The following is a 23464-nucleotide window of genomic DNA, read 5'->3' as shown; positions in this document are numbered from 1 at the left end:
AATCTGGAGAGTCCCCTGCTGATTGTAGACCAACAAGTTTAATAAATTGTGATAATAAAATAATAACAAAGTTTATAAGCAATAGAATGGAAAAAAGTCTTACCAGACTTGATACATATCAAACAGGAAGAAAGGAGGACCAAGGCACTCTTCATAAAATTTATTTAAATGCTTTTATTTGTATGGCATGTTCAATAGAAACAACTTTTAAAAACCCGACGCGTTTTGGCTGCATGGCCTTCGTCAGGGAGTACAAATAAATAATACAATGTCCTTTTTTGAACAGCTTTTCCAATTGTTCAAAATCTGTTCAAAAGAGGACATTGTATTATTTCTTTGTGCTCCCTGACGAAGGCTATGCAGCCGAAACGCGTCGATGTTTAAAAACTTTGTTTCTATTGAACATGCCATACAAATAAATGCATTTTAATTAATTATATGAAGAGTGCCTTGGTCCTCCTTTCTTTTTGATGACCTATTTACCCCTTTTACCAAAGACCACCTTCTGTCTACCAAATGTACTATTGTGTACCTTAGTAGCGCTTCCCTTCCTCTTCTTTCTACATATCAAACAGGGTTTATTAAAGTCAAACACTTACAAAACAAATACAAGAACATGTTTCAGTTTAGTACAATACAACAAAAAAGATAGAGATTTATCAACAATGGCTGTTGATGCTGTAAAGACTTTCGACCATCTTGAATGGCCTTTTTATATTCAAAACGTCGGAAGCTTTTGACTTTCCAGCTGAAATAATATGTTTAATAAAAATATAACATAAATGTCCTAAAGCAAAAATGTACACAAATAATACATTATCTGATGAAATTGCTTAAGAAAGTGGCACAAGACAGGGATTTGCCCGCTCCCCCTCCTGTTTGAACTGACAATTGAACCGCACGCAGAAAGAATTACACAGGACTAGTTTGGTGGTGCTGAACGAATCCTCTGTCTATGCCCGTGGACTCCAGCCAAGTCCATCAAACGCGTTTATGCATTGGCTAAAGAGAGGCAGGTAACACACCATGCCGTACCTAATTCGTCAAAGAAACTGTCACTCAAAGGGATTCCCTCTGTCGCAAACTGGGTGGTTGCGAAGCAAAGTGGCAATAGCCATCAGTGTCAAAACTACAGGGGTAAAATAATTATCCTTCAAATAAATTCTGTCGGCAATTTTGCCTTTTGAATCGGCGTCTGCATGTAATACAGAAAGGTAAGGCGACATGGGTGTTTCACGTGTTGTGCATAGCTGACAGGTTGGCCAAGCAAAATGAATAGCAATATTCTGCTGAATGGCTGCATTCTCATGATGTTTATGTGTAGGTGACGCCGCTTCTGACGTCCTGAATGTTCTTGCAGCCTACCCTGTGTCAATATGTTCTGTTCTTGCTGACACTTCCTCGATGTCGTTTTATTGTCACGTTTAGGCTACCTTGTGGCTGTGGTTGAAACAGACCAGGTACATGACATGTTGTGAACATCACCGAAACTAATAAGAACACTGTTGGACTATTATTAATTGAAGAGATCGATCATATGAGCAGCGTCTAGGGGTAGCATAGTGGGCAGTACTCTCTCGTGGACAGATTAAATGGGCAGAGGTTGGTTATAGGCTACTATAGTCGGAAGTCATGTAATAGCATTGCCTTGAGATACACTGCTATAGATAAAGGGGATTAGCTGCGCATTAAAGTTTAGATGTTTAGAGACTGAAGCACCAATGTGGAGGGAGACCACACACAGGTGTGTCTCTGTGTGTGTCTCTCTCTCTCTCTCTCTCTCTCTCGCTCTCTCTCTCTCTCTCTATCACTCTCTCTCTCTCTCTCTCTCTCTCTCTCTCTCTCTCTGTGTGATGTGTCAAGAATGATGCATCGAATACCTGAGTCAAAGCTGCCTAGTTTCGCAGGATGGATAGGGTAAATTAGTTGTGAGGTCTTTATACCATTTTCCCTGTAATGTGAACCAGAATTCGCAACTAACCTGCTATCAAACCTGTGTTGTCTGAGAAATCCAAGAATCGCTTATCCCATTGAGCTAATGCTTAGTGGTTTGGTCTGAGGGCTAAAAATATAATTCTGACCACTTTCATTACAATTCTATAAACACTCAAATGTGGGGAGCCTATAGGCAACTGTTGTGTGGCTGTTAGACATAATGTCTGTTTCCTTTGCCTTTGATGCTCCATCACACGGAGCACATTACACAATAATCGGATTTCATAAGATAAAATCTGCTTTTAAGTGTTCAGATTAGAGAATAGAAGAAAGTTCATAGATTATTGAGATACAATGCAGCGGAAATGGCTCTTGTCACTGGTCAAGGCACCTCATAACTTCTTAACACTTTGTCTCTTTTCTATTTTGTAGATCATTGCCTATTGCTCACAAAGAAAAATATGTCCCAAAGAGATTCATTAGGATGTAGAGACCATAAGGTTGAAGAGAACAGGTGTAGGCTAAATGTAATGTAGAATATCATATAATTCACTCTGTTCTCACTGACCTGGGACTGTTCTCTACCTAACACCTTATGTGTTTCTGTTGATGTGGCATGGATAGGATAGCACTTGCCCAGTGAGTTGGTACAATCAATGAGTCACTGGTGATACCTCGTCCAAGCAATCATTTTAGCTGGTGTGCATGTGTTCCCCGGAGGGCTTACAGTAGTGCGAAAACACCTCTCTCCCTCTGTACAGTGTCATGGTAACTTCATCAGACCACCGGGTATGTGTGTGTGTGTGACCTGGAAGTCACTCCTCATGCAGCTTCCTTTATCTCCCATCACAAACAGGGCACAAAACACTTACCTTGTACTATATAAGGTAGATCTATTTAGAACTAGTCTCAAAAGGAAGATTCTCTTTGATCTGTTTCCAGCTCTACTTGATCTTGGTGAGCAGTGGTCACTCAATGGGTTCACTGATTGAAGTCGAGTTATTATTCTGATCAGCTTAACCTCTCTCTCTCTCTTTCTCTCTCGTTCGCCTAATTGTTGTTCTGCCTACACCGACAAATTGCTGATGCTATCTACGTAATCAAACTCCTCTCCCTTCTGAAGGCGTTTTATATGATTGGTCGAATCAAGTCTGCTGGGTTTGTTTGAAGCGTCTGTTCTTTACCTAGTGTTCACAGAATGTCATTCTTAGGGTGGGGAGGCCCATGAGTGATTACTAGGCCAAGGCTATACAGTGCATTCGGAAAGTATTCAGACTCCTTTACTATTTCCACTTTTGTTACGTTACAGCCTTATTCTAAAATATATATTTTTTTTATCACATCAATCTACACACAATACCCCTAAATGATAAAGCGGAAACAGGTTTTTAAAATTTTTTGATCATTTATAAAAACTTAAAAAACAGATACCTTATTTACATTCGTTATTCAGGTCCTTTGTTATGAGACCCTTTGCTAAAGTTGATTGGAGTCCACCTGTGGTAAATTCAGTTGATTGGACATGAGTTGTAAAGGCACACACCTGTCTATATAAGGTCCCACAGTTGACAGTGCATATCAGAGCAAAAACCAGGTCATGAGATCGAAGAAATTGTCTGTAGAGCTTCGAGACAGGATTGTGTCGAGGCACAGATCTGGGGAAGGGTACCAAAAACTGTCTGCAGCATTGAAGGTCTCCAAGAACACAGTGGCCTCCATCATTCTTAAATGGAAGACGTTTGGAACCACCAAGACACTTCCTAGAGCTGGCCGCCCAGCCAAACTGAGCAATCGGGGGAGAAGGGCCTTGGTCAAGGAGGTAACCAAGAACCCGATGGTCACTCTGACAGAGCTCCAGAGTTCCTCTGTGGAGATGGGAGAACCTTCCAGAAGGACAACCAATCAAGCCTTTATGGTAGAGTCGCCAGACGGAAGCCACTCCTCAGTAACAGGCACGTGACAGCCCGCTTGGAGTTCGCTAAACGGCACATAAAGGACTCTCAGACCATGAGGAACAAGATTCTCAGGTCTGATGAAACCAAGATTGAACTCTTTGGCCTGAATGCCAAGCGTCATTTCTGGAGGAAACCTGGCACCATCCCTACTGTGAAGTATGGTGGTGGCAGCATCATGCTGTGTAGATGTTTTTCAGCGGCAGGGACTGGGAGACTAGTCAGAATCAAGGGAAAGATGAACAGAGCAACGTACTGAGATCCATGATGAAAACCTGCTCCAGAATGCTCAGGACCTCAGACTGGGGTGAAGGTCCCCCTCCAACAGGACGACAACCTTTTTCACGCAACCAATACAACGCAAGAGTGGCTTCGGGACAAGTCTCTGAATGTCCTTGAGTGGCCCAGCCAGAGCCCGGACTTGAACCCAATCGAACATCTCTGGAAAGACCTGAAAATAGCTGTGCAGCAACGCTCTCCATCCAACCTGACAGGGCTTGAGAGGATCTGCATAGAAGAATGGGAGAAACTCCCCAAATGCAGGTGTGCCAAGATTGTAGCGTCATACCCAAGAAGACTCGAGGCTGTAATCGCTACCAAAGGTGCTTCAACAATATACTGAGTAAAGGTTATGAATAGTTATGTAAATGTGAAATTTCAGTTTTTATTTAATAAATTAGCAAAACTTTCTATAAACCAGTTTTTGCTTTGTCATTATGGGGTATTGTACGTAGATTGATGAGGGGAAAAAAACAATTTAATCAATTTTAGAATAAGGCTGTAATGTAACAAAATGTGGAAAAAGTCAAGGGGTCTGAATACTTTCCGAATGCATTATATCTCCATGTTCATATGTCAGTAATGCTTACTTTTACAGTCTGGCATTTACCTTATTGTGTGATGGACACTTTCTGAGACTAACTTTCATCCTTGTAGTACCAGTATTGTCACACCCTGATCTGGTTCACCTGTCTTTGTGCTTGTCTCCACCCCCCTCCAGGTGTCGCCCATCTTCCTCATTATCCCCAGTGTATTTATACCTGTGTTCTCTGTTTGTCTGTTGCCAGTTCGTTTTGTTTCATCAAGCCTACCAGCGTTTTTTCCCATGCTCCTTTCTGTCTCTAGTTCCTGTTTTCTAGCTTTCCTGTTTTTTGACCCTTCTGCCTGCCCTGAGCCTGCCTGTCGGTCTGTACCTTGTCACACCACCCTGGATTACTGACCTCTGCCTGCCCTGACCCTGAGCCTGCCTGCCGTTCTGTACCTTTTGGACTCTGAACTACTGACCTGTCGTTTGCCTGCCCCCCTGTGTTTGTAATAAACTTTTGTTACTTCGAAACTGTCTGCATCTGGGTCTTCTCCTGAGCCTTGACAAGTATAACAAAAGTAATAAGGAGGTTTTTGTTATTAGAGGTCGACCGATTATGATTTTTCAACGCCGATACCAATACCGATTATTGGAGGACCAAAAAAAGCCGATACCAATTAATCGGACGATTTAAATAAAACATATATTTTTTTGTAATAATGACAATTACAACAATAGTGAATGAACACTTATTTGAACTTAATATAATACATCAATAAAATCAATTTAGCCTCAAATAAATAATGAAACATGTTCAATTTGGTTTAAATAATGCAAAAACAAAGTGTTGGAGAAGAACGTAAAAGTGCAATATGTGGCATGTAAAAAAGCTAACGTTTAAGTTCCTTGCTCAGAACATGAGAACATATGAAAGCTGGTGGTTCCTTTTAACGAGTCTTCAATATTTCCAGGTAAGAAGTTTTAGGTTGTAGTTATTATAGGACTATTTCTCTCTATACCATTTGTATTTCATATACCTTTGACTATTGGATGTTCTTATAGGCACTTTAGTATTGCCAATGTAACAGTATAGCTTCCTTCCCTCTCCTCGCCCCTACCTGGGCTCGAACCAGGAACACATCGACAACAGCCACCCTCGAAGCATCGTTACCCATCGCTCCACAAAAGCCGCGGCCCTTGCAGAGCAAGGGGAACAACTACTCCAAGTCTCAGAGCGAGTGACGTCACCGATCGAAACACTGTTAGTGCACACCCCGCTAACTAGCTAGCCATTTCACATCGGTTACACCAGCCTAATATTGGGAGTTGATAGGCTTGAAGTCATAAACAGCTCAATGCTTGAAGCGCTGCGAAGAGCTGCTGGCAAACGCACAAGGGCTGTTTGAATGAATGCGTACGAGCCTGCTGCTGCCTACCATCGCTCAGTCAGACTGCTCTATCAAATATCAAATCATAGACTTAATTATAACACAATAACACACAGAAATATGAGCCTTTGGTCAAATTCTTGTCAATAGGGGGGCGCCATTTCGACTTTAAAAATTAGTTCCCAAATTAAACTGCCTCGTACTCAATTCTTGCTCGAACAATATGCATATTATTATTACTATTGGATAGAAAACACTCTCTAGTTTCTAAAACCGTTTGAATTATATCTGTGAGTAAAACAGAACTCAAGTTGCAGCTAACTTCCTGTCAGGAAGTGAGAAATCTGAAATCGATGCTCTGTTCTAGGGTCAGTTTATTAAATTGCATGTTATCTATGAGTCGACATGCACCGCATACGATTTCCCCTAGATGTCAGTAAGCAGTGCGAATTGGAATGGTATTGCTAGGCAGATCTGAGGCCATATAAAGGCTCATGGAACCGGAGGTGCACTCTTTTCAACGTTCGTCATGGCGCAAAGGAGGACCTCAGGATGGCATTCTGAAAAGCTCTCGTTATAGGCCTTAGATATATCCGGCTCTGATTTTATTCGATATAGGTGTTAAAGACATCATAATGTAGTTATTTTAAACCGAGTTATATCAGTTTATATCAGTATATTGCGATTTTCTGATATTTCTTTGTGCTGCGTTATGAAGAGTTGGGCACGTCTGGGCCACATAGCTAATGTTTACTGCTAATTCCTAAGTTGAAGACGGCAATCTACAACCGAGCAACGATGATTCTGGACAAAGGACCACTTGCACAAGATTCTGATGGAAGCTCATCAAAAAGTAAGAACTATTTATGATGTTAATTCGTTGTTCTGTTGAAAAATGTAAAACTATTATTCCGCCATTAATTTCGGTGCGGTCTCGCTTTAGCACACGCTGTATGTCGTAGTAACGTTAATTTTAAAAATCTAACACAGCGGTTGCATTAAGAACTAATGTATCTTTCATTTGCTGTCCAACCTGTATTTTTTAGTCAAGTTTATGATTAGTTATTGATTAGATTAGGTGCCTCTCCCAAGATTTCTCCCGACATTTTGTTGGCAGCTTGGCTACTATTCTCATTGTATAACCACGATTTGTGCTGCTAAATATGCACATTTTAGAACAAACAATATATGTATTGTGTAATATGATGTTATAGGACTGTCATCTGATGAAGTTTTGAGAAGGTTAGTGAAAAAATTAATATCTTTTGCTGGTTTATTCGCTATCGCTAACGTGCATGAATCAATGCTGCTGTGTGGTTGGCTATTGTAGTAAGCTAATATAATGCTAAATTGTGTTTTCGCTGTAAAACACTTAAAGAATCTGAAATATTGGCTGGATTCACAAGATCTTTGACTTTCATTTGCTGTACGCTGTGTATTTTTCATAAATGTTTTATGATGAGTATTTAGGTAATTCACGTTGCTCTCTGTAGTTATTCTAGTTGCTTTGGTGAGAGTTGTGATGGTGGCTGCAATGTAAAACTATGATTTATACCTGAAATATTCACATTTTTCAAACAAAACATATGCTATACAATAAATATGTTATCAGACTGTCATCTGATGAAGTTGTTTCTTGGTTAGTGACTATTTATATCTTTATTTTGTTGAATTTGTGATAGCTACCTATGCAGGAAAAAAATGGTGGGAAAAAAAGTTGTCTTTTGCTATGGTGGTTAGCTAATAGAAATACATATTGTGTCTTCCCTGTAAAACATTTTAAAAATCAGAAATGATGGCTGGATTCACAAGATGTGTATCTTTCATTTGGTGTCTTGGACTTGTGATTTCATGAACATTTTATTACATGATATCCCTGTGGCTTTAGGCTAGGCTATGCTAGTCAGCTTTTTTGATGGGGGGGATCCCGGATCCGGATTTGTGACTCGTTAGAGGTTTTAACAGTTTCCGGATTTGACCATATAATTTAGAAAACAAAACGTTTATTCTTTCAGTGAAATACGGAACCGTTACGTATTTTATCTAACAGGTGGCATCCCTAAGTCTAAATATTGCTGTTACATTGTACAACCTTCAATGTTATGTCATAATTATGTACAATTCTGGCAAATTAATTACGGTCTTTGTTAGGAATAAATGGACTTCACACAGTTCGCAACGAGCCAGGCGGCCCAAACTGCTGCAAATACCCTGACTGCTTGCAAGGAACGCAAGAGAAGTGACACAATTTCCCTAATCATAAGAAATTCATGTTAGCAGGCAATATGAACTAAATATGCAGGTTTAAAAATATATACTTGTGTATTGATTTTAAAGAAAGGCATTGATATTTATGGTTAGGTTTGGTGCAACGACAGTGCTAAATCATCACCCGTTTGGCGAAGTAGGCTGTGATTCGATGAGAAATGAACAGGCACAGCATCGATTATATGCAACGCAGGACGCGCTAGATAAACTAGTAATATCATCAATCATGTGTAGTTAACTAGTAATTATGTGAAGATTAATTGTTTTTTATAAGTTTAATGCTAGCTAGCAACTTACCTTGGTTTCTTGCTGCCCTCACGTAACAGGTAGTCAGCCTGCCATGCAGGCTCCTCGTGGAGTGCAATGTAAGGCAGGTGTTTAGATCGTTGGACTAGTAACCGGAAGGTTGCAAAAACAAATCCACGAGCTGACAAGGTAAAGATCTGTCGTTCTGCCCCTGAACAAGGCAGTTAACCCACCGTTCCTAGGCCATCATTGATAATAAGAATGTGTTCTTAACTGACTTGCCTAGTTAAATAAACGTGTAAAAAAAAAAAAAAAACATTGGCCAAATCGGTGTCCGAAAATACCGATATCCGATCGGCCATTCCGATTAATCGGTCGACCTCTAATTGTTATGTAAACACATTATTACCATTTACTGTAGTTTCTGACTATGTATACCAGGTATAGGCTATTTGTCTTTACTTGGCCACTTTTACAAGACCTATTAACAAAGGGTATGTGATGGTTTGTTGCCAAGCTGTAAAAACAGCACTGATCACATCCCATGTGTGCTTTTAAAGCAGCCCATGCCTCATACCTAACCAGGCCTGTAGAAATGCCCAGATTATGTTTCTTTGGGTGGGGCTCCATGACTCAGAGCAAGGGGGTGGGCATTAGAACATTGTGTGTGTGTGGTGTGTGTGCAGGGGCGGTCTGGCGTTTCGGGCAAGTGCCAGATGGGCTGGTCCATTGTTAGCTCAGTGTGCCTGTCTCACTTGTTTTTTTTCTCTCGCAAAATTATTATTATCTCAAAGAATGAAATAGGCCAGTGTGTGGGAAATGCCAGAGCCCATTTCTGGTCCCAGTCTGCCCCTGTGTGTGTGTGTATGTGTGTGTGTGTGTGTGTGTGTGTGTGTGTGTGTGTGTGTGTGTGTGTGTGTGTGTGTGTGTGTGTGTGTGTGTGTGTGTGTGTGCGTGTGCGTGTGCGTGTACATGCACAAGAGGGGTTATAGCAGTGGGGAGATTTGGGTCAGTCCTTTTTGGAAATGTGAAATGTTTGTCCCACAGATTCTAGAGAGGCCTGTCTCTCTGTTACTAAGGCCCACAGCCGCTATTGTCCCTGTCCTTTCACCGCTCAGCTCTTTATTCTCCACAACCACACATCTCAATTATCACACAGGGGAGCTTTGTGTGGCCAGAGCGCTCTCTCGCTCCCTCCCTCCCTGTGTGTGTGTGTGTGTGTGTGTGTGTGTGTGTGTGTGTGTGTGTGTGTGTGTGTGTGTGTGTGTGTGTGTGTGTGTGTGTGTGTGTGTGTGTGTGTGTGTGTGTGTGTGTGTGTGTGTGTGTGTGTAAAAGAGAGAGAAAATTACAGACACACACAAGCAGACTAAGACTAAGAGAGAGAATTCAGAGAGAGAGAAAGAGAGAGACAGTGAGAGTGAGAGAGAGAGAGACAGTGAGAGTGAGAGCGAGACAGTGAGAGAGAGTTTTAGTGAAAGGAAGAGGAGGATCCCTTTCGTAGAAAGCATTTCCCCATAGCTACCTGGTGTTGTGAGCTGCAGTACCAGTGCCTCTCTCAAGGGAAATACATCCTCTCATACAACTGGTAGCCTACATGTAGGGAGAGTGGAGTGCACTGCAGATCTACGTTACGTGTTGTGGATGGATTCTTCGATTATAGTTTTCGCCATTGTTATTGCAGAGTAAACGAAGAGGATCACCAGAGCTTGGACCAGCCCTCCACCACCAACCATCCTAATGGATCCTTAGCCACTGTCTGCTGCTATTTGACCGGTGAGTTGAATCTCTTTTACAGGCTCGTGAATAAGTATTTTTACCATGTAGCTCTAATTTATAATTTGATGTTACACCTTACAGAAAGGTAGCGTCATTTAGCTAGTGTGTATGTATGTATGTGTCAATGTAGGCTGCTGAGGGGAGGACGGCTCATAGTAATGGCTGGAAAGGAGCAAATGGAATGGCATCTAACCATGTGTTTGATGTATTTGATACCATTCCACCTGTTCCGCTCCAGCCATTACCACAAGCCCATCCTCCCCAATTAAGGTGCCACCAACCTCCTGTGGTGTGTGTGATTTAAACTCAATGAAGCAATGTGTAATTGTGAACACAGTGCCCTGCTCTCTCTTCACATTCACCAGTTAATACCTAATCCAGGATAGAGATGCACACAAATATGCTCACTGTCCATTGCCAAGCAACCAAGTGGAGTTGTCAACCTGACACTAAACACAAACATTTCCCATTTGATTTAACCTTTTATTTAACTAGGCAAGTCAGTTAAGAACAAATTATTCTTATTTACAATGACGGCTTACCCCGGCCAAACCTGGACGACACTGGGCCAATTGTGCGCCGCCCTATGGGACAGCCTGAATTCGAACCAGGGTGACGCCTCTTGCACTGAGTTCCAGTGCCTTAGACCACTGCGCCTCTCGGGAGCCCATCGATTTACTGAGGTCACCTTTTAGGTACTCTGTACACTCAGGTGTATCAGCTGCCAATTACAATTCATAAACAACACCTTTCCTGTGTGTGTGTGTGTGTGTGTGTGTGTGTGTGTGTGTGTGTGTGTGTGTGTGTGTGTGTGTGTGTGTGTGTGTGTGTGTGTGTGTGTGTGTGTGTGTGTGCACGCTCACATAAATGGCTAATATCAAATCAAAGTTTATTGGTCGCGTGCTCAGTTTAGCAGATGTTATAGCAGGTGCAGTGAAATGCTTGTTTTAGCATAATTATACTTTGCAGAGCAGTGTTCGCTTTGTGCCGTAAAAGCGGAGCCCTCTTCTCTCTTGGCGAGTCCTTTTAGTCGGCCTCAGATCAATCGTTAGATATTCATGCTCGAGAGACACAGGAAGGCAGAAAGGTGTTTGAAGGCTGGACAGATGGGAGAGGTCACAAAGGGGAATCTCTTTGATTTGCTATGCTCCACCTCCACTGCTTCCCCTTAATAGACATTGAATAGGGGAGCTCCTGACAAGACAAGTGATATTCTGTTTTGAGATATCATGTGTCTTAATGAGGTGTTTATATAAGATCATAATTATGTACATTTAGATTGGTAATTGCTGCGGAATCGATCAATTGGTATTTGTAGAAATGTACTATAGTTGTATATTCTGGAAAAGCAAATGTAGATAGCAAATGCGTACACAGGTGTCCCTCTGTTGACGTTTGTCTGTCGGTGATGGTGTATGGCTATTGGCCGGTCATGTCTGAGATACATCGGTGTAGTATTAGAGAGCAGTGTGGTTGTGTGAGAACAGTACTATGTCTGGTGTTTGGGCTGAGGATAAAGGACCTAACCCTTTGCTATGATGGAGAGCTGCATTACAGGTTATTATAGTGTGTGAGGGTTCTCAGACAGATGAACTCAAGTGTGCTCACCTTCAAAGATTCAAACCCTCTTTACTCCTCTCTCTCTCTCTCTCTCTCGCTCTCTCTCTGTCTGTTAGTGTCATAGCATGCATCAGCAGAAGAGTGCGTTGTGATTCATTCTTAATAATCACAAAGTAGGCCCTATAATCTGTTTGGCATTTCCCAGACACAGTTTAGGCCTAGTCTTGGACTAAAAAAGCATTATCAATGGAGAATCTCAATTAAAAGTTCTTAATTGTGAAGGCTAATCTGTGTCCGGTAAACTGGCCCTATGAGCATAGGTTAGACCCTTGGCCATGACACATGACAGTGGTGCTAAGTGAGTTAGTGCAAGGTTAGAAAAGCTTGTTTCCCTTACCATCCATAATAAACACATTAATGAGTGTAAAGCCACCTCTGCCTCTACTCCAGGGACATTGTTAGAGCTTTCAGAACAAGTAGTTATCACCTAATCACACACACGTACAGATACACACGTGTGAATGAACTAGCACAGACACACGTGCACAAATGTGCCTGCACATACACACACACACACACACTTGTCACCTAATCATCTCCTGAAAACAAAATATGTTCTAATCAGTTTGTGAGTGTGTTTGAGTGTTCACACAGGTAAGCAGACATACATTAACACTTGTCCACAAGTATGTACACGTATTCTGTATACTACCCTCACACACACACACATGCTCACACACACAATGAATAAAGCCGGGATTAAAAGATGTAGCGACTGTCTTCATTAATCCCTGCACCAGCGTTTTAGAGAGAAGAGACGAGAGAGTGTTCCAATTTAAATTTTGTATCTTTATTTAACTAGGCAAGTCAGTTAATTAACAACAACATCTTATTTACAATGACAGCCTACCAGGGAGCAGTGGGTTAACTGCCTTGTTCAGGGGCAGAACAACCAATTTTTACCTTGTCAGCTGAGGGATTCAATCCAACAACCTTTCGGTTATTGACCAAACGCTCTGACCACTAGGCTACCTGCCGCCCCAAGAGATGGACAACTTTGTGGGGCGTTTAAGGAAGTAACCCATGGCAGCACCTTAACGTTCAGCCATATTCCTTTCCTCCCTCCCCCCTCCTCCACCACCCGTGGGTTATTTATATCTCAGGGAATCAAAGAGCCAATTAAAACGCAGCTGCACTAATGAGCGAGCCAGTGGACTGAGGTGAAATGTTGTTCACTCTAATCCATCCTCTGTTTCAAAGAATGATCTAGAGCAACAAGTTGGGCTTACAAACGGTCTGGGGTTAACTTCCTTGAGCTATGGGTCAGAAACTGTCATCAACCGCCTTGGTTAAGGGAGTGTTCAAACGGCAGTCCATCGAAGGTCTGGAGAGACGCACTTGAGGAATAGAATAGTAGCCTCTGTTTTGTCTCTCTGGCTTAGATCTGCGGTCGTCTGGACATTCGGTGAACAGAAAAGTTCTCTACATGGACCCTATGTATAAAGGTGAGATTCACACTTTGCTCTTCGCTTTTAGTATGGTTTTGTTGAGATCATGAATAAAATAAAGGAAGTGTGTGTTTTTGCAGCCCAGAAAATGGGTTTTATAGGCTGGATTGAACAGGGCTCTGGGTATTTCCCTCATGATAACGTTCTGTTCGGTGTGTTCACCCACAGGTGGTGCCTTGCATCAGAACCCCCTCCAGCCATGAGCTACCCCCATCCTAGGCATCCTGGGTAGGATGACGGCCGTGTACCCCTCTGGGGTAGGCTCTGCTGGGGCTACGGTGGGGAGTTCCAGGGGCTCTGGGGCTGGGAGAACAGGCGGTCAGGACAGGAGATATGCCCGCTGGAGCCGTCAGGACAGCTCGGACATCGCTACAGATGATGAGGGGGTCCCTGCCCGCCAACTCACCCCCCTGGAGAGGCTGAACCTCGACATGTGCCAGGACGACAGGTAGAACCAGGACGCCCAACGCTCTCTTAGAACACAACGAGAAAGAAAATTCATTATCATGTATTGTTTTTCTGGATCATTTGTTAATGATGATTATTTGGCAACCCCTCTGGTAACCCTACTGACAGGGTGGTCCGTGAGCTCACAGTGGGCCGACGTATCGGCTTCTACAAGGTCCGCGGGGAGATCGGCTGTGGAAACTTCTCCCATGTCAAGCTGGGGATCCACGCCCTCACCAACGGTAAGGAAGACCCCTGCCAAGCAGCAAACACATGAACGGATGTTTAACATAACAGACACAGCCCTGCTGTACTGTAGATGCTCACCAAACCTTTGAATCTTTCAAAATGATTCAATTCATTGACCAGTAAAAGTGAGAAGATATTTAGGCCTGGCCAATCTTCACTAAATATGCTGGCTTGAGTCGAATAGTTCTCGGAAAATCCCAGCTTCTCTGCTCCAGCAAAGTCGCAAACCACCGTGATGACCTGTTTTCATCAATGAGCTAATAATACGTATCCTTAGATAGCGGTTTGCTAATGAGCCAGTGGTTTGGGCCTGTGGTCTGAATCAGCCACAGAGGGACAGCTTGTCTGCTGCCCTTGAAAAGATGGATTGATTAGAGATCTCGTGTTTCCCTAGCGACGGCTGGAATTGCTGCATGCTTCATCAAAGACTGTATGTAGTGTGAGTGAGTGTGCGTGCGTGGTATCGCTTGCTTAGTACGACAAAAAGCAAAATGAGCTCCGGGGCATTTTTAAAGGCTGTCACTGAAAGCTGTGGCAGAGCAGAAAGAGAGACTAATACCAGTCTTAATTAATTATGCATGTCAAAGCACAATTAGATATCTCAGCACCATCACGCCGCTTAGGGACTTTTCCATACCCTATTAGCCAAGATCTTTGTTTTATTCCTTTATATTATGAATTCATTTATGCTATTGATATCAAGTATGGGTGCTACAGGTGAGGTCAGGGTGGTCAGAGCTGTTTACGATGAGCATGGCCTTATTTATATTACAGCATATTGGATGACTGTCATTCATAATCCATTCACCCAGCTCAATGTAACATTGATAGGTTTAGGCTACTACATGATATTCACATTTTCTTTGAACCCATCAGGAGGTTGCTACATCCTAGCCTATGAATTAAAGTTTACAACGTAGGTGCACAGGTCAAGTGACAAATTAGTGTAATCAAGTAATCAAAGACGGACAGGGACACATTCAATACCGCCTTGGACACTCTTGCGTGTATCTAGCTGACCTAGGGTGTAGTCATTAGTCCAACAGTTGCAAACAAGAGTTTCTATTGGACAAATGCAGGTATGTTATCCCCGTTTTGTTCTGTTTGCTTCTGTTTAAGAAAAGTTAATCAACAGATTTGATCACCGCAAACACAGTTCACTTTCATAGAAGCCACATACAAATAGTATGTTTGCTCATTGTGTAATTTCTTCTTGCATCTACTCGCTTTCCTCCTCTCAACTTTTCCCTTCGCTTGTGGACTTCAGTGCTTGTGACCAGGCGACAAAACCTTTCCAAGCCAAACCTTCATACCATAATCGCTAACCACTACACACACAGCCTACATCATTGTCATCATATTAGCTAACGTCATAGTCAACATAGCTAGCTACTAGAACTAACATGTTAATAAACCTGCTACAATCATGCAGTACAGTGCCGGCAGATAAAGCAAAAGCTTACCTTGACTTGGAAGAGTTCCAATGTTGGAAAGCCATAGCCAGCTAGCTAACATAGCATCCCTTTCTGTTTGAGCCAGGTGTTTGAGTCGGTTAAACTAGCTAGCTGCATTCGCTAGCCAGGTAAGTGAAAGTGAGAAATTAGAAAAGAGAGAGAGAGAGAGAGAGAGAGAGAGAGAGAGAGAGAGAGAGAGAGAGAGAGAGAGAGAGAGAGAGAGAGAGAGAGAGAGAGAGAGAGAGAGAGAGAGAGAGAGAGAGAGAGAGAGAGAGACAGAGAGGAGAGAGAGGAGAGAGTGAGAGAGAGAGAAGAGAGAGAGAGAGAGAGAGAGAGAGAGAGAGACAGAAGAGAGGAGAGGAGAGAGAGAGAGAGAGAGAGGAGAGGAGAGATGATGAGGAGAGGGAGGAGAGAGAAGCACTGTTGCTAGGGACCCCTTGGTGTGTTAGTAGGGCAAAACAGCTTGTCCTTCATTTTTAAGGAATTCATTTGTTCAGAACTGTTCAACTATTGTCTTTCTCTCTCTTATAGTCAACTTCACACCACTTTTTATACACTGCAGTGCTAGCTAGCTTATACTTTCAGTACTAGATTAATTCTCTGATCCTTTGATTGGGTCAACAACATGTCAGTTCATTATGCAAGAGCTCTGATAGGTTGATGGACGTCCTTCGGAAGTTGTCATGATTACTGTGTAAGTCTATGGAAGATTAGATTTGTACACGCTACGTGCTTCAGCACTCGGCAGTCCCGTTCTATGAGCTTGTGTGGCCTACAACTTCGCGGCTGAGCCGTAGTTGCTCCTTGACGTCTGTGCCCAAACAATTTGAGCTTCTATTTTTTCAAATCCACCTTTCCAGAAACAAGTCTCTCACCGTTGCCGCTTGCTATAGACCACCTTCTGCTCCCAGCTTTGCCCTGGACACCATATGTGAATTGATTGCCCCCCATCTATCTTCAGAGCTCGTGCTGTTAGGTGACCTAAACTGGGACATGCTTAACCCCCCGGCCATCCTACAACCTAAGCTTGCTGCCCTCAATCTCACACAAATTATCAATGAACCTACCATGTACAACCCCGAATCCGTAAACACGGGCACCCTCCTAGATATCATCCTAACCAACCTGCCCTCCAAATACACATCTGCTGTCTTCAACCAGGATCTCAGCGATCACTGCCTCATTGCCTGCGTCCATAATGGGTCTGCGGTCAAACGACCACCCCTCATCACTGTCAAACGCTCCCTAAAACACTTCAGCGAACAGGCCTTTCTAATCGACCTGGCCCGGGTATCATGGAAGGATATTGACCTCATTCCGTCAGTAGAGGATACCTGGTTATTCTTTAAAAGTGCTTTCCTCACCATCTTAAATAAGCATGCCCCATTCAAAAAATGTAGAACCAGGAACAGATATAGCCCTTGTTTCACTCCAGACCTGACTGCCCTTGACCAACACAAAAACATCCTGTGGCGTACTGCATTAGCATCGAATAGCCAAAAAGTTCTGGGACACTGTAAAGTTCATGGAGAATAAGAGCACCACCTCCCAGCTGCCCACTGCACTGAGGCTACGAAACACTGTCACCACCGATAAATCCACGATAATTGAGAATTTCAAAAAGCATTTCTCTATGGCTGGCCATGCTTTCCACCTGGCTATCCCTACCCCGGTCAACAGCCCTGCACTCCCTACAGCAACTCGCCCAAGCCTCCCCCATTTCTCCTTCACCCAAATCCAGATAGCTGATGTTCTGAAAGAGCTGCAAAATCTGGACCCCTACAAATCAGCTGTGCTAGACAATCTGAAGCCTCTCTTTCTAAAATGATCTGCCGCAATTGTTGCAACACCTATTACCAGCCTGTTCAACCTCTATTTTGTATCGTCTGAGATCCCTAAAGATTGGAACGCTGCCACGGTCATCCCCCTCTTCAAAGGGGGAGACACTCTAGACCCTTGTTGGCTAGCCCTCACTTCATATTCGTCGCCAAACCCACTGGCTCCAGGTCACCTATAAGTATTTGCTAGGTAAAGCCCCGCCTTATCTCAGCTCACTGGTCACCATAGCAGCACCCACCTGTAGCAGGCGCTCCAGCAGGTATATTTCACTGGTCACCCCCAAAGCCAATTACTCATTTGGCCGCCTTTCCTTCCAGTTCTCTGCTGCCAATGACTGGAACGAACTGCAAAAATCACTGAAGATGGACACTCCTATCTCCCTCACTAACTTTAAGCACAAGCTGTCAGAGCAGCTCACAGATCACTGCACCTGTGCATAGCCCATCCTACTACCTCATCCCCATATTGTTATTTATTTTATTAATTTTGCTCCTTTGCACCCCAGTATCTCTACTTGCACACTCAACTTCTGCACATCTATCACTCCAGTGTTTATTTGCTATAATGTAATTATTTTGCCACTATGGACATTTATTGCCTTACCTTCCTTATCCTACCTCATTTGCACACACTGTATATAAACTTTTTATATTATATTTTTGACTGTATGTTTGTTTATTCCTTGTGTAACTCTGTGTTGTTGTTTGTGTCGCACTGCTTTGCTTTATCTTGGTCAGGTCGCAGTTGTAATTGAGAACTTGTTCTCAACTAGTTTACCTGGTTAAATAAAGGTGAAATAAAAATACAAATATAAAAAACTTTCCACTTCACAATAGCAGCACTTACAGTTGACCGAGGCAGCTCTAGTAGGGCAGAAATTTGACGAACTGACTTGTTGGAAAGGTGGCATCCTATGACGGTGCCACGTTGAAAGTCACTGAGCACTTCAGTAAGGCCATTCTACTGCCAATGTGTGTCTATGGAGATTGCATGGCTGTGTGCTCAATTTTATACACCAGGCAGCAACGGGTGTGGCTGAATTAGCCGAATCCACTAATTTGAAGGGGTGTCCTCATACTTTTGTAAATATAGTATATTTAGTATAGTCTTTTTCTAAAAAGGATAACTTTTTTATTGTTTCACTTTTTAATTTTATTAAATTCACTGAGGAGGATGGTCCTCCCTTTCCTCCTCTGAGGAGCTTCTACTCCCCAAAGCCAAATCTGAACCAGCTTCACCCCTCTCCTAAATGGGTTCAATTGGATGTATTCATGTTCTTTTTGTTCTCTACAACCTACGCAGTATGTGTGATCATAATTTCCGTTTGGTTATTTCTGCTCTCTCCTGTCGTCTCATCAATAGTCGAATACTGTACGACTTTTCAAGAAAGTAATGTTCTTGTTGAAATGAGTAATACTTATAATTGATTGTTTTAGAATAGGCTATAATCAAGAAAATGGGTTTCCATGAAAATCAAGCTCTCTAAAAAATTAGTTAGTTGCCTCAGAGAAAATTGACAATATACAATAGCATACAAGAAAGCAATAACATAAGCCTGTATCTAACTGTTTGCAGATTTGTCTAGGCTTCTACAGCTCTTTTTAAAGCTACATTATGGGATTTGGTCCCAGAGACAGTCATAGGCTTTAGCTGCTTGCTCTGGTGCACCCCCAGATAATGGGTGGAGATGCCCAGCAGTGTTACATTTAGTTAGGAAGTTTGCGATTTGTTTTCTGTGTTGCCAGGCACCATGCGGAGTGTTGTATGTAATCCTGTTCATTCAATTATAGCCATGGAGGTAAAGGAGAAGGCTGGGGGACAACGGAATGAGCTGAACCCCAGACCTCAGATAGCTGTCCTTGAGGTTTTCAATGGTCAGTTGTTCCACAAAGTTAAAGTCAACATTATCCAGCTCCTCCCGTGCCTCATCTCAGGACTTACATCCACAACATTGACTGGCTCATATTCAGTCAACTCCTCCTCCTCTAGCTCCTCCTGCTGGTTCTCCTGATTCCTGCAGTAAAGGAAGCTAGCACCAAGAACACACTGATGGCCAATGCTGCAGAACAAGCAAGCTACTTTGAGAAAAATCTGCAGATACTCGCCTTTGAATAGGCTAACTAGCTATGCGTTTTGAATCGCTTTGGTTAGATCGCTGTAAAGCACATCCTTTTGCCACAAGTGTAAATCAGGATCTGGGCATTTCCCGGAATATTGAACCACATTCCACAACTGATATTGAATATAAATATCCCATTATCATAGTGACAGAATGAAACCGAAAAGTATGAAGAATGTCAGTCCTAATTATGACATCATACTTGAGAAAGCCACCTAGCTTGGAATAGAATGTAGAATACACCCGTTTCATCGGCCACATAACTTGCTTATGCATACAGATATGCTAATGAAGTGTGTGTTGACATCGACAAAGTATTGCACAGTCTTTTCAATAGAGAATAAAACACCAAAAGCTTAAATAGCCTTACTCCTTCTCTCAACCTCTTCTTTTTGGTACTAACTTCTATGTTTAATGAACATGTCCCTCTGTCTGTTCTCCTTCAGACAAGGTGGCCATTAAGATCCTGGATAAGACCAAGCTGGACCAGAAGACCCAGAGGCTACTGTCCAGAGAGATCTCCAGCATGGAGAGACTACACCACCCCAACATCATACGTCTCTACGAGGTCGGACGGACACACACACACACACACTGTTGATAAGGAATGAGTTACACAAAGCCTGGTCAGAAGCTAAGATCATCAGTGCAGTGCACTGAAACAGAGTTTTTCAGAAGACAACTTGACCATACTCTCTCTGCCTTCCTGCCGGGTGACAGGTGGTGGAGACGTTGTCACGGTTACACCTGGTGATGGAGTATGCTGGTGGAGGAGAGCTCTACACCAAGATTAGCATGGAGGGGAAACTGTCGGACATTGACAGCAAGATTGTCTTCTCTCAGATCCTCTCGGCTGTCAAACACATGGTATGGTCCAGGGCTGAAGTCCTGCATACATACACTTTTCAGTGTAATCATCAGAGCTCACCCAACTAAATATTATGCAGTCTCTTTTCTTTTCCGTTGCGCAACGTTGAATGTAATTTAAAGAGTATGAGATGTATTTAAGGTACATATCGGTATGTTAACCAGATAAATCTTTGACCCACCCCACAGCATGACAACAGCATCATCCACCGTGACCTGAAGGCAGAGAACGTGTTCTACACGTGCAGCACCTGCGTCAAGGTGGGAGACTTCGGCTTCAGCACGCTGAGCCGCCGCGACGAGACCCTCAACACGTTCTGCGGCTCCCCGCCCTACGCCGCGCCTGAACTCTTCAGGGACGAACACTACCTGGGCGTCTTCGTAGACATCTGGGCCCTGGGCATCATGCTGTTCTTCATGGTGACAGGAACCATGCCCTTCAGGGCGGACACGGTGGCCAAACTGAAGCGCTGCATTCTAGAGGGGGCCTATGTGCTGCCCTCCTGGGTACAGGAGCCCTGCCAGAGGCTGATCAGAGGCATCCTCCAGCCCCAGCCCTCAGACCGCTGCAGTGTGGAGCAGATGATGGGCTGTGAGTGGCTGCTGCCTATAGACTTCCCCCGGGCCATGGAGCCTTTTAAACTGGACCCGTCCTATCTGGCCGAGAGCACGCCTTCAGAGTTGGAGGAGGATGAGGCGGAGGTGAGGGAGGCGCTGGAGATACTAGGGATCACCCCGGAGCATATCTTAAATAATCAGGGGAAGGACTGTAGGAGTTCTGTTACGGGCATTTATAGGATTCTGTTGCACCGTGCGCACAAGAGGCGGGCGGTGGAGAGCATGCCTGTGGTTACACATGTGGTCGGGTCCAGCGTGAGTAAAAAGGACCGGCTAAAGGCGTACCACAGCTTACGGCACACCTCCAAGCTCTGTGTGATTCTGTGACGAAAAGCCTTTGCTCCTATAGTTTAACTTTTGTTGTAGTTTTTTTGTCAATAAAGTAAACATTTATGTGACTGTGAATGAGGAATGAGGTGGGGAATTTTAAATCAGTGCAACTTCTGTCTAGAATGTTTATCAACAAAATGTTCACCGCAGATAAGAAAAACGGGGGAAAAATCCTAAAGTTGGGATTGACGTTAGGATTTTTCTTATTTTTAAATCAGTCTCTGTGAGAATATACTTTAGCCTGGGTGCCTGTCTTTTTCGACTTTATCTTACCAGACAAGGCAAAAATTGTACATACTGTCATCCAGCAGACGCTTTTCTCCAAAGTGACATACTGTTAACGCGTACGTATATTCATATGACCTCATGCAGCAATAAGTCCTACAACTCTGATGTTACAATCACAACCTGAAGCGACTGAGGCTTGGTAAAACCAGATGTAGCATTGTGGAATGCAGAAAGAGTCAAGCATCCAGGCTAATGAGAAGGAAGAATGTGATGATTTGAAATAGAAATCAGGAGGTGATTATGTCTCGAATGTTTTATTGCACTGTTTTTGACAGACATTAGTTTTTTCTTTCCAGTTACATGACATCATGATTCTGAAGCGGCTGAGGCTTGGTAAAACCAGATGTAGCATTGTGGAATGCAGAAAGAGTCAAGCATCCAGGCTAATGAGAATGAAGAATGTGATGATTTGAAATAGAAATCAGGAGGTGATTATGTCTCGAATGTTTCATTGCACTGTTTTTGACAGACATTAGTTTTTTCTTTCCAGTTACATGACATCATGATTCTAGACATTTTCATCTCCTATTTCATAAATGCATGTCATTTTTATTCATTTTGCATATGATATCCTATCACAGTACTTCCCAAACTTCTCCTTGAGTACCCCCAGCCAGTCCACTTCTTTGATGTATTTCAAAACGAGCATAGCTGATTGAAATGGTTACCTAATCATCAAGCCCTTCATTAGTTGAATCAGCAGTGCTAGTTCTGGAATACATAAAATAACTGGGCTGGCTGGGGGTACTCGAGGAGAGGTTTGGGATGTCTGATTATATCTCTTAGACTGAGAGCCAGTCTGTTTTTGCGCTATCATGCTAACTCCTTGTCACTCATTGTCATGCAAAACGTGTTTGGCTTTGACAATAAGCACTGGAGTTGGCAAGAGCACAAACAGATCTGGGACCAGGCTAGATATCAGCAGGTAACTGGTTGAAAGGAACACATTGGCCTTATTGGCCTGGTTGGGTTGACAGTTATTTGTACACCTTACCTGTCGTCGCCAATAATTTGATTTTCAATTGTTATGATGCCATATTACTGCCCAATATATATTTTCAAAATATGAAATAAAATGCTGAAATACTGTGTTGTCCTGTAATGTTTCGATAAACTTCACATGTCAATGTTCATTACAAAATGTATTTTTCTCATCTAGGGTTAATGGGTTTATATTATGGACAATAAATGGTGACTGTAAGAATACAAGATAAGAAATAAGAAGAAACAAGCCTAATGTCTTACTTACAGTTCAGAAACAGTAACTAGCCTACACATCAGGCTTATATCGGGATATGTCGACTCTAAGCTGTGGATGAAACTGAAGGGGGGCATGATGCGTTTGCCTAATGTACAGTATCAAATCAAATTGTATTTGTCACATGCGCTGAATACAACAGGTGTAGACCTTACAGTGAAATGCTTACTTACAAGCCCTTAACCAACAATGCTTTAAGAAGTTAATAATAAAATTAAAATTAAAAAAATATATATATATATATGAAAGTAACAAATAATTAAACAGCTGCAGTAAAAAACAAGCGAGGCTATATACAGGGGGTGGCGGTTAGTCGAGGTAATGAGGTAATATGTACATGTAGGTAGAGTTAAAGTGACTATGCATAGATTATAAACAGAGAGTAGCAGCAGTGTAAAAGAGGGATCTGGGTAGCCCTTTGATTAGCTGTTCAGGAGTCTTATGGCTTGGGGGTAGAAGCTGTTAAGAAGCATTTTGGACCTAGACTTGGTGCTCCGGTACCGATTGCTGTGCGGTAGCAGAGAGAACAGTCTAACTAGGGTGGCTGGAGTCTTTGA

General features: G+C 42.8%; 1 protein-coding gene across 2 annotated transcripts; it reads left to right on the top strand.

The window, feature by feature from the left end:
* The first annotated feature begins 1051 nt into the window (after nt 1-1051).
* nim1ka (NIM1 serine/threonine protein kinase a) lies at nt 1052-22736 on the top strand. 2 transcript variants are annotated; one of them, XM_055920277.1, is made up of 8 exons: nt 1052-1214; nt 10276-10367; nt 13373-13435; nt 13607-13886; nt 14015-14127; nt 19993-20114; nt 20267-20413; nt 20603-22736. In XM_055920277.1, the coding sequence occupies exons 4-8, from the start codon at nt 13672-13674 to the stop codon at nt 21356-21358; spliced, it is 1353 nt and encodes a 450-aa protein (XP_055776252.1). In that variant the 5' UTR covers nt 1052-1214; nt 10276-10367; nt 13373-13435; nt 13607-13671; the 3' UTR covers nt 21359-22736. The 2 variants fall into 2 exon arrangements, with proteins under 2 accessions (XP_055776252.1, XP_055776253.1); XM_055920278.1 differs by lacking the exon at nt 1052-1214 and having other exon boundaries at nt 9887-10367.
* Nucleotides 22737-23464: the final 728 nt, after the last annotated feature.

This window comes from Salvelinus fontinalis, chromosome 4 (assembly GCF_029448725.1).
Source record: "Salvelinus fontinalis isolate EN_2023a chromosome 4, ASM2944872v1, whole genome shotgun sequence".
Lineage (NCBI taxonomy): Eukaryota > Metazoa > Chordata > Actinopteri > Salmoniformes > Salmonidae > Salvelinus > Salvelinus fontinalis.
Note: the sequence above shows the minus strand (reverse complement) of the source record. Positions and strands in the feature narration are given on the sequence as shown.